This window comes from Apteryx rowi, unplaced genomic scaffold (assembly GCF_003343035.1).
Source record: "Apteryx rowi isolate R43461 unplaced genomic scaffold, aptRow1 scaffold_163, whole genome shotgun sequence".
Classification (NCBI taxonomy): Eukaryota; Metazoa; Chordata; class Aves; order Apterygiformes; family Apterygidae; genus Apteryx; species Apteryx rowi.
The window spans coordinates 614,349-626,423 of record NW_020447897.1 but is presented as its reverse complement, the minus strand read 5'-3'; the positions used below and the strand labels follow the sequence as shown (position 1 = coordinate 626,423).

The following is a 12,075-nucleotide window of genomic DNA, read 5'->3' as shown; positions in this document are numbered from 1 at the left end:
TTAACAGGGGTAAAAATATATATACACACATCCATCACACCCACACACAAACTTTCTCCACTCACAAACACACACACACACACTGCACTGTATCACACTGAGAAAGCCACAAAACACAGGTTTTTACAAGAGTCCTGCATACGAACGAGAATGCTGCAGGCAAGAAGAGTAGAAGATGGTGTGGTTTGTGCCACATGCACAACCACCCATGTGAATCAAGGCTTGGAGAACCACAACTTAAAATCTACTAGTCTTCATGGTATCCTTGCAATGAATGCCTACGGGAGACTGCACACAGCATAGTCATCTGGACTATAAATAACAGCAATGCGAACGCACAAAAAGACAAACAATTGCCTACTGATCAAGTGACGCAAGGACAAAAACACAGAGCTTTAAGCTGACTTCAAAATCTGCAGATCTAAATGATTACCACCTCCTCTCTTTTGTCTTATTTCAAAATTTCCTTCCAAAATTTGGCTGTAAGACGGATAGTTAGCGAAGAATCCAGACTAAAGTTTCAGCAAACACTACTTCCTCTTTCATCACTATGAGATAACAAATTCTTGAATGGAGGCCAATTTTTAAGCAAAAGATACAGACAGACAGACAGACACCCCCACACACCACACAAGCTATATATCACTTAATTACATCATTTCTAGGAGCTGAATGGTATTCCCCCCACATATGCTGTTGAATCCACTCTAAATTCAAGATGTGTTTCTGCTGGAGCTCTACTAAAAAGGCGTTCAGAAAAGGTGTTGAAGTGGTACCCCTCAGATTTGACAACACCTTGTCCCTTGCTGGGCTGTAAAAGCCACTTTTTAGTTTGTGCAGAGTGCTTCTAGCCCTCTGGCAGAGGAAAACTTGGAGTATCTTCTTCTTTTGTGCCCTACCTCTTTAAGTGATTTATTAGCATAGCTCCGTCAGTGCAGCTTGTCCACCAGCTGCAAATAAAGAGCAGTTAAATTCAAGCTCTTTTCCCACTCTTTGGAGTCACTTCTCAGCCATCCTGAAACAGCCCCTTTTGCTGCACTGCTGTGTGTGTAACCTGAATGCTGGTAGGGAGCAGTACAAGTTCAAGGACCTGGTCTCACCGACCTCTGCGCGCCAGGACTCGATGTGACCTCTCTGATCCTACATCCTGGTGCCACCTGTGACTCTGGAACACTACTCTCACCTTGTACAGCATTTCAAGGGCACAGATCCATGCAAAAATACTGCACATAAGAAACATCAAAAAGAGGCATAGCCTTCACACACTGCAACTCAAGCTGAAGAAAAATGTCCTCACCCAGGACCTTTCTTGTATTTTTCTGGTGTACAGCATTCCTTGCATTCCGACACTTCTTTTACTGAAATGAAACTTTTTGTCTTAAGCATGGAGACTGTTTCTAACACGCCCTTAGTTGTGAAACCATTGGAAGAGACTCTTTACAGAGCTGCTCCACAGATGGGTGGGCTTCTCCAGTGGATCAGCACTATCTTCAATGGGGCACCCAACTACAGAGAAGGAAGAATGAGCCTAACGTTCAGACTCTGGAAAAGTCCAGGCCTTGTTGTTTGATCGCTGTTCCTCAGTTTCCACAACTGTAAGACTGGAGACACCAGTTATTTAACTTCTAGACAGGACTGACTGTTTGAAAATGTTTTGAAAATGTTAAATGCTGCTCTGCTGATAAAAAAATATATATTAGCAGAAATGTTTTCCTTTGGAAAATGCTGTTTGCTGATTTAAACAAAACTGTTGACATTTTTCATATCGAAATAAGTACTTCATGTGAGTTTTTCTCGTTTGTGTTTGGAAGGCATTTCAGGCTCCTGCTTCATGTTCAAGCTGCAAATACAGTACTGTTCTAGGGGGTTCATTGCTTGTATTTCCAATTAACCTGAGATACTGACAGGAAAGGAAAAATTCAAATCCATTCAGCAAGTAGAGCAACTTGTTAAATCCAAGCCATCTCCTTAGCCACAGGAAGAGACACACAGGGTAATGACCTCAACAGTTCACCTAATAAGGACAAAATTTTTATTCCATGCTATTTTTGAGACAAGGTATCTGATTTTAAATCGAAGGGGTGCACATCTGTTTGCAAATAGAGGGATTTTTCTCCATTGGATCCTTCTATTTACATGTAAAATTTTTCTACTAATGTCCCACATCTGGAAACTACCCCCATACAGCTAAGCAACCGCTCAATTTTTAACCAGCAGAAGTAGGACATGGAGCTAAGCGCTCAGTTCTGATCTAAGCATGTACCTCCATACTGTCTTGATCAAGTCTTGTGGAGGTATTTCAGCATATACCTAATTTAAGCACAGAGGTACCTGATTCAAAGTCAGTGGAAGGTATTCATCAATTCTGGGCATTGACCTAATCCTTAAAAAGACCCACCAGAAGAAAAAAAAAAAAATCAGCTGTCCCTGGGAAATCAATGGGACTAAGGCACCTGGCTCTTTGAGACTGGATACCCTTTTGTGACTGCTGTATACACGTTCTCATTCCTCCGCTTCTTGCACAAGGATCTCTCAGCTTGGCTTCCAAAAGACAGACATGTTTTCAAGCACGCAGTGCATGCACAGGGACTGGTAACAATCTCTCATGTATCCTTTCCTCTCATTGCTTGTGTTTTAAAAATATAACAACACAGCAGGAAAAAGGTGAGGAAAAATATTTTGAAAGTACTGAGCAGAAAATTGCCCTTCTTTCTAAAAATGATTAAATACAAATTACAACCTGGTGATCTAGGAAAGCCCTCTGAAAACGTCTTTTGCCATTTGTCACTGGTTTATCTTATTTGCATCCCTATTTTTCCAGTTTCAGCTGGAAGGGCAGCAGCTGTGCTAGTTGGAAGCAAAATCATTTTATTTAGAACCACTTCAAATTGCAAGGAGGTTGAGTGATGGTGTTTTGTCATTCAGAAAATGTTAGCCCATTACTATATGCAACACACTGTAACATGGTGTGACCTCATGAACAAATGTCAGAAGCTTCCTGAGAACTTCTCACCATTCATAAAAACAAAGAAAGTGTAAATCAGTGGTCTGCTAGCTCATCTCTCCTCCCTTTCAACACAACTGGTCTAAACAGGCAGTTAACTTAGCAGAACAAAATTAATGAAATAGTCTGACTGAAATACTAACTGAGATAATATATGAACTGGCAAAACCTCTATAAAGCTGAAGTTACAACTGAAGTGTGGGTAATAGACTGCATGTGTTATAAGACCATCTCTGATTTGTGGCTGGGAATTTAATAACCTTTTCTGTGTTAAAGATACAGGTTTCAAATGTTTTGAAAATGTGGCTGCAAAATGAGTTCTTTTCTTTTGACCTGTTGCTCTTCTATATGCACTGTTACCTTCCTGTAAAATTTCTGGAATACCAACACATAAGCCTACAAACAGATCTTAAAAAACAGTTAAGGGCTTGCTGCAGGAATTATTAGGTGAAGTTTTATAGCCTGCATTAAACAGCAGGTGAGACCAGATGATCCTAATGTTCCCTTTTGGACCTAAAATCTATGAGTATGCATTCTTAGAAAGAAAACAAGTCTCTGAGCATGGTGTCACTTCAACCACAGAAAAGGAGTAATGACTGGAGAATGACTTGCTAATTTAAAAGTGCACTGGAGTTGTCTTTAAAAAGTAGCAATCACTAGCCCCGTGGGAACATGCCAAAGTCTTTGTTTCATATAAAGCAGTCATGTATTGTACAGAAAGTTTAGTCCAGCAATCAGTGGTGAAACGTGTAAGAACACGTCTTTTGTACGAGACAACACTTGCAGTCAATACTTTAGGGGAATGGAGCAGTGTCATGTATTACACAGGATCCACTGTTCACAGCCTGCTGGCTGACTCAGCATCCATGCAAATGATAACAAAGAGGCAAAAAACCCCAAATCCTCTGAAGACTATGAAAAGCATTAGAAGAAAAAATGTCACGAGAGTGTAAATCACGGACTAACAGCTTGAGAATATTGCTTTGTTTCTAGATGGAAAAGTAAAAGCAGTCATATCCTCCAAGAGCAGGCATAAGGAAAAAGAAGACGCTTCTAAGAAACACATGAAACAGGAAGGGTCTTGCTCACATGTTCAAGTTTCTCACAAAAATATTGGTGCCTCTTTCACCCACTAGCTCCCTGCTATGGAAAAACACTTCTTCAGAGTCTGGAAAATGCTGTTTGATCTCAGTAAATTACATCTCACTGCTTGTCGGTTTCTGATTGATGGTGTAACTTAGGGAACAATATCTGTGTGTGGAATACTGTCTGGAGAAGCAGTCAAGGATTATTGAAAATACAGTATTTATGCAGTTTAAAAATCAGTGGCACATTACACACAACTTTTTTCTAGAGTGATGAAAAATTACTGAAGTGCATTTGGGAACAAAGGGTATAAGGTCTTTTGTCTATTTGTAAGAACACTCAACTGGTAAGACTTCTTAGTGAGTTAGTAGTGATGGATGCAAAAAAAAAGTGTCAACTGCAGTTGAGCATAAAGCCAGCTGCTTCTTTGACCAATCAGCAGAAAGCAAGACGTCATCGTTCAGTGGTGGTCAGAGAAGAGGGAAGAAAATAAAATTGAAGAAAAGAGAAGGAAAATGAACCAAGGATCACTGATTTCTCTAAGCCATTTAAAACTACTGAAAAAGGAGAAAAAGTCTAAGGTTTTCTCACACCTTGTGTTGTTTCTTCATCTGTCTGATAGGTCATAGTTAGTTGGAAGACTTTCAGAAAACAGCCACTTCCAAAACAACAGTCCACCTCTTTACTATAAATCATTCTAGAGCTACTGAACTCAAGGGCTCAACACTGATTTATACCACCTACAGATCTTGTATGTATCGCACCTTCCAAAATTTCATTTGAGTCCTTAAGGTTCTRCCATGACACAAGCAGAACCATATTTTCAACACGAAACAAATGTAACAGTCACCAGAGCATCAGCAGCAAAAAGGACGTGGCTGAAAATAATTATGGAACCTATGCAATACACTTCCTTTAATCAGGTATAAAAAAGGCTCAGCATGTGCATGTCACCACGGAAGATTCATTTCAATGTGTAAGTGCATCAGAGAAGCAAATGAGGCAGGATATTGTTGTCAGTGGTGTCACTGCACAAAAAAGAACCAGCACAAAAAATCTGTCAGGTGTAAAATAAACAAAAGGAAATACTTCCCACACACTGTACAGCACTGTACAGAATTAAACTGCTGAATTCATTGCTACAAAGAGACCAAAAGCATAAAGGGGCTGATGGAAAGACTATATATCAATTCATGGCGTTCAGGTCTGCTGCTAGTAAGTGAAAATGATAGCTGAGAAGCAATCGCCAACTCAGGATACCCACTGAATGCTGTAGGATTGTAGGAATTTTGGAAGCATGAAGTAGGATCACTCTACTGTTTCTCTTGTTTCTTTTTTTCTTTCTCTATGCATCCACTACTGGCCCCTTCCAGAGACAGGGAAGCAGCTAAATGGACTTCGATCCGCTCCAGCAAAGCCATTTTAACATCCATAAAGGTACCCTGCCCACTATGGGAGCAAGAGAACCAGGAAGCAAGATGAAAAAATTGTCAAAACCACTGTCAACACAGGTAAATTTTTCCTAAAAATTACTGCAGATTAACAGTAATCTTAGTAGAGCCAAGAAGACTGGATGTCAGAAGATGAATTTATCTGGAGTAGCTCTAAATGAAGCAATATCAATGTGAGTTTGACGGCAGAGAAGGAAGCAAGTCTGCGAAGGGGTTCACTACATGGTTGGGATACAGAAATTGTTTCCATATGTGGTTCAGGCAGAACAGGGCAGCAAAGGCTCAGTGGGAGGCTTGTGGATCCTGAGGGGGAAAAATTATGAACAGCAGTTCTGAGAAGAAAAGAGAGAAAAGATGAGTCTTTGATTGGAGCACATGTTCCTTGGAGATAGTCTTTTGATGAGCACTGAAAGAAGATATCTCAAATGACTCTTCCAACAGTTTACAGAAAACACACACAGGAGCAGAAAGGTACCAACTAACTACCCTCCTAAACTAACACACTTCTAAAATATGAACTTGTATTATTGTACTACAAGCCTACAACGCAGTACTACAATATTACTGTACAACAGGCCTTTCAGAATCAAACACCTTCTGTAAACTCTTCGACACCTACTTTCTGCATTAGTGACTTTCTTCCCATCAGCAAACCACACCTTTTTGATGCCTGTTCCAAGTCAAAAAGGYAGCAGAAACCCAATGGGTTACTGCGCACTTACCTCTTGCTTTCAGTTCTGAGTATGAGGGGATGTCCTCAGAGGCCAAGATCTGTGGGACACATGCAGGTGTGCCAACACCCTGGCCCAAGTAAGAAGTGGGTGGGTAGTAGGAGTGCATCCGGTACTGGGAGCTCATGGTGTGGTGGTTCTCCATGCCCTTCATCTATTGGAGAGAGAATCAGAACAGCAGTATATGAAACCTGAGCCCTAGCACTGCTTTTGCACCCTCTTGTCCCACAAGTACAAATCTTTGAAGGAGATCATGGGGGATGGAAGAGGAGGTGGTTGGAAGAGAACTAAAATCCTGAGGTATTTTGCTTTGCTTTGCTTTGACCTCCACCTGCATCCAGCTGACCAGCTTCATAGTCTGTAGAACCCCAAAGAAACCAACAAGTCCAAGACCAGCGGTAACCTCTGTGCAAGGAACCCGCCAGACGGTTTAAGAAAACAGTTCTACCTACTAACTTATTCAGGACATACTCGACTGAATCTGAGCATGACACACACACAAATATATCACTTTCCTAAAATCCAATGAGATGGAATAATTTCCCTATTTTATATGGAGAAACTGAGTTGTGGATAGATTAAACAGGAAATTTGTAGTGGAGCCATAACTAGAAACAATTCACCAAGTCAGCTCTGTCAGCTCCATGTCTGACAACTTATCAGACAACCTCTTCTCTCTCCGAGAGTCCACTGAGTTAGGAGCAATGTTAGCTGCACCTGGTACCAATCTGGAATCAGAAGTGGAAGTTTATTGCATCCCAACACCCTGAAATGATCCAAACTGATCTCCCTGGAGAGGCAGTAATGTCTTTTTTATTTTGTTTTTATAAAAGAACTAGCATCTTTTGTTCCAAAGCTCTACAGTGTGACATGGACACAATGCTCTAAAAGAAAGTTGCCCAACACTTCAGAAGATCATGACCTCCAACAGGAAAGGTAATACTGTCTGGTCTCCCTAAGGCAGGGAATTATCATAAGACAGAGATGTTCTGGGCAGAGAAAAAAGTTTTACAGTTTTATATCAGGTATAAAGACAAAAGTGCGGTTAGTAATGCATGCAAAGCTATGACATTAGAAGTTCTCTTTGCAAGACAAAGTGCTGGAGAGCCTTTTCAGCTCATGTCTCATTTCAGCTAAATAAGAGCTCTGCCTGTTTTACCCTGTACCTTCAGGTCCCACCTAGCTGTGCTTCCTATCTGGCTCGATGCTCCACAGCACTTCTCAAGCTGAAAAACACAGACCTAAAGAGCAGTGGATGCAGAGGCAGTGAATCTGCTGTCCAAGGTGGCCACTTCATTCCAGCAGATTTCCAGAATCAGACCTTGGGTCTCCAGCAGAGTGAGCTACCAGAATACTTTAGATGGTAATTGTACAGTAACTAGTTATTTTTGAGTGTTTCTCTTATTAATTTAGTACTCAATATTACTTTTAATATTGCCAAACTAGAAATAGTGTGGTCTGGGTCACACAAACACTTTCTGGCATTCTATAAGACACAAGACAACATCTTATTTTCTGTTTGGAGTTAAGTTTGGAGTTAAGTAAGTGGAATTTAATCTCACCCGAGACATCAACTGCTGTTTACAGGAATTTCTAAAAACAAGGTACATCTTTATTTTGTGACAGCAGCACAGTCAAACTGAGGGATAGGCAAGACACGCTTATGGTCTGTGAAAGTAAGAGTTTCTCTACTGTAAAGTAAAGAATACTTACATGGTGATTTTTTTTACTGACTGCATCCTACGCATGCAAACAAAATTAGCCTTAAACCAAACAATGTTTCATCCATGGTAGACAGTAAAGCAATCTTACACAAATTACAGGCCTCAAGTCTTTTTATGAGGCACCCTGAGAACGTCTGAAGTCAGAATAGTTCGGCTCTATACAGAGCAACCGACCCGACCTCTGCCGCTCTGGGAAAAGGCAGTCTCCTCTTGGACACAGAGGTCTATGCTTTTGCATGCACCTCCTCAACAATACGCAGGTTCCTTCTGCCCTAAAATTACAAGCCGGCAATATAAACTGCCAAAAAGCTCAGTCCAAAGGTCTTTTTGAATCTGTATGCCCACAAAGCTGGACGGTTCTGGACATACTGAAAGAGAGGTTACCAAACTCCTCTCTGCCCACCTTTCTGAACCACACTGCCTGCCTCTCCGTTGTGGGGCAGGGCTGCGGGCAGCGACCGATGTTCTCAGACATCCCCTTCTCCCATGTACACATGTCCATGCATACCACTAAAAAACATCACCTGCTGGAGGCAGTATTATTTTAGCTGTAACAAAATGGAGGGATTGCTCCCTGGCACCGAAACGATGATGCTCTTGTTTCCTTTCTCTGTGGAATGTATGCAGGGACCTGTTTCCTTTCAACCCCCTTTTTTAGTCTTTTTTTTTTTCCCATTTCTTAAGAAAACAACTCACCTAAAATCCCTGGATTCAATGAATTATTACTACTATTATTATTAGTGTGTGGTAGCTGGCTAGCAAGAGACATGTTTTATAATCTTATTACCCACACCAAGTCTATGAACCACAGTTCGACCGACAGCTGGAGGCTTGGCTCTGCAAAGAATATGCTGTGTATTAACCACTGAAGAAAATCTAAAAGCTTTTGGTTTTGTTTTATTAAACTGTTTAGAATATACACCACAGTAAATCTGAACCATAAGGTTTCCTTTTTATAGTGCTTAGCAATCCTATTTTACAGTAACAATAAAAAAACAACCAGTCGTAAAAATTCTTGACCTTAGCGCTGCATTAAAAAGGGGGCTTAGGAGATCATTACCCAATGAGAAGGGGCCTTTGCTCTGTATTAACTCCTCCAGCTCTGGAGAGTCCTTGCACATTTTTGGGTGCATCAGCCAGAAGGGGAGTCAAAAAAAATTGTGGGAAGCCCTGGGATATTCAGATTACTGCTAATTCAGGGCTGTCCAGCCTTGCAAACACCGGAGCCAGGTGCCAAGTTTGGGATCCCTCCAGGGGCCACATCCCAGAGGACCTTCAGGGTGTAAACTTCAGGTCGTGCACAGATCACGGTAGGAGATGCCTGGTGTCTCCTTCCAGCCCCACAGTGAGCCCAAAACAGACAACGGCTGGAGGGGTCCCACAAGCTGCTCTGGTTTGTATCCCTGCAAGCTATGTGGCATAAAAACAAGGTGTGTTTTAGTYGGGAAATGCTGTGGAAGGGAAGGGCACAAAACAAACGCCGTGTGCTCCTCCTGGAAAGCAGATGCCTTCCTTTCTGTAGACAGCACTTCAAGTTCACCCCAGCTTCGCTCTCCCATTGCCTCCTCTCCTTTCACCTGCCTGCTGCAAGCCTTGCAGAGGCGGGAGGGCTACGTCTTACTGTGGCTGCAAGCAGCGCTTGGCCCAGCAGCGCCCTGCCCCAAGACACTGCTAATGCACTTTTATCTGGGCCATGGAGTTTAGGAGTCTTCTCTTTATCTGCAGGATTATAACAAATCATTCTTCTGCAGCGCAAAGAGGACACGGCCTCTCCCCGACAGCCTTAAGCATATACTTGCTCTCTGCAGAGCACACTTGAGTTTCTCCTTTCCTCCAGCGCATCCCCTTCCAGCCACATGTCACTCGTGCCCTCTCCCACCCACAGGATGAAGGCGACTCTAGTCCACAGGCTTCCAAGCTGCTGATTCACCAAGTACCTCACTGACTTCACGCAGGGGGCACAGACCATCTGAGAAGCAGATTTGGCCTATTCAACATTTACAAGTTCCCCTAAACCGCACAGTGCAGTGAGCACTCAGTAACTTTTTAAAGGATGTACCGCAAGCAGCAGCTTATAACCCATGAACAAATTAAATATGATCTGACAAAAAAAGTGACACACACACAGGGAATTCTTTCCCTGTTCATTTGCAAAGCCAGTACAGGCAACCAACAGGCAGCTACAGCTTTTCTGCATATATGCAAGCCGGAAACTGAATTTGTCAGTCGCTGAACATAACAGCCAGCGCAGCTCTACAGCAGCGTCCAGCAGTGCCAGAATATGTAAGAAAAGCCAGAGGAGCATAAAGAAACTGCTCTTGCATTGGTTCAGACCATTTCAGGGAGTTCTGCAAAGAGGACTTCTCAAGACCTGGCAGAAGAGCAAGGTAAAGCCCAGCTCTTCCTTCCAAGCAGCTGGCAGCATCTGCACACCCCTCTGCATGTCTCCTCTGTGGAGGAAGAGCTGAGGAGAGACGGTGGGAAGACCAGAGACAGCAAAGAGATGGGGCAGGCACAGCTGCTGGCTCACTTCTCCTTCCAGCCTTGGAGACTAGAGAGCCGTTCTGCTCCTCTGCAGTAATTACTGAAACACCATAGAAACTCTGCTTGAGTTTTAACATAAACTCCTCATTCTGTCTTAAAAGTCTTAGGGGCACAAAATTGTTTTTCCCATTTATTTGCAGAAGTTCTTTGAAAAGAACAGAATTCACAGATCAGTTTTTGGTGTGACATGAGAAAAAGGCTCCCGGGCACTGGCATGAAAATCCAGAAAACAGGGATTTCTGCTCCATCACTTGCTGCCTGCGTGACCTTGGGCAAGCTGTTTAAAAATTCTGCACCTCAGCTTCCCAAGCTGTAAACCAGGGTTGCTACAACTCTCTCGTCTTCTAATGCTACTGCCAGCGAGCTGACCCCTCACAACTACCACCGCACTCATTCTGCTCAAGGTGGTTTTGTTTCATTCCTAAAACCAACCAAGCAGATTTTACAGCATGAGGAAAAAGAGACTGTGACACCCTGCCTTGACTTACTTTGATTCCAGAAAATACAAGAGACATTTATATCTGTCCCTCCTTGATAGACAAACTTAATTAACCTTTGCTATTCTGTTCCAACCTATTCTTTTAGACAAAGGCAGTGACCCATAAACAATATGTTACCATCAGAATCTCAACTGCTGTGACATCAAGAGATATAGCCCTATCAGCAGTATCGGAAAATAAACCGCTTAGATTAGCTCCTCTAAGAAATATGGATTACATTCATGTCACACATGAGCTGTCAGAAACATTAGGATACTTTTAGCATAAATCTGTAGTGTGAAGGGTATGTTATGAATACAGTATATAATGCACTGCTTGCACAGAAAATTGGGATTGTGTCGGGGGACTTGCACAACGTCTACATATTTGCACACACACATACACATATATATGTATGTATTTACACATTTAATATCCATTTCTGGAGATTCAGATCACATATTTTTGTAAGGGGGGCAGGCTTACCAAAGGAAAAACTGTGCCGGAGACCTGAAACAGACTGTGGAACTTGGAAAGAGCAACCTATTTTACTAGCAAGCAGCTACACTTAGAGTTAAAACTGCCAGTTGCCCTAACACAAAAATACATTTTCGGACTTCAGTAAAAGAGACTTTTAAATGCCTGCTGCCTCTGAGAAATCCATGAAAACCAGCTTTCTAACGTAGCGACACTAATTATTTCACTTCTAAATGAAAAGAATAACTTCCATATTAGAAAATGAGTTAAAATTTCTCAGTCTGCCTCTCAGCAATGCTTATTTCAGGTTTTCACTCTAAACTGCTTTAAGGAAGAAATAAAAAAATAGAGCCTTCTGGAAGTGAAAATGCTGATTTGGCAAGCTGTGTTTAAAAAAAAAAAAAGAAAAGAAGAGAGAGAAAATAAAAGGAACCTCAGTGTGAAACAGAAATTGCATGAAACCCTGAAATCTGCCCAGAACTTCCAGGCCAACCTTAACCTTTGCCCAGAGCAGGTAACTCCCTGGAGATGCCACAGTAACAAAGAAAACTCAGCCACCCGTCCCCTGACGTGGGGGCA

At 42.1% G+C, this 12,075-nt stretch overlaps 1 protein-coding gene across 1 annotated transcript in view; it reads right to left on the bottom strand.

The window, feature by feature from the left end:
* DMRT1 (doublesex and mab-3 related transcription factor 1) overlaps positions 1-12,075 on the bottom strand; it is a 56,899-nt gene that overhangs the window by 20,108 nt on the left and 24,716 nt on the right. Inside the window, exon 4 of the mRNA XM_026060017.1 lies at positions 6,264-6,426. Within this exon, the coding sequence (XP_025915802.1) occupies positions 6,264-6,426 (163 nt within the window). The remainder of the gene's footprint in view (positions 1-6,263; positions 6,427-12,075) is intronic.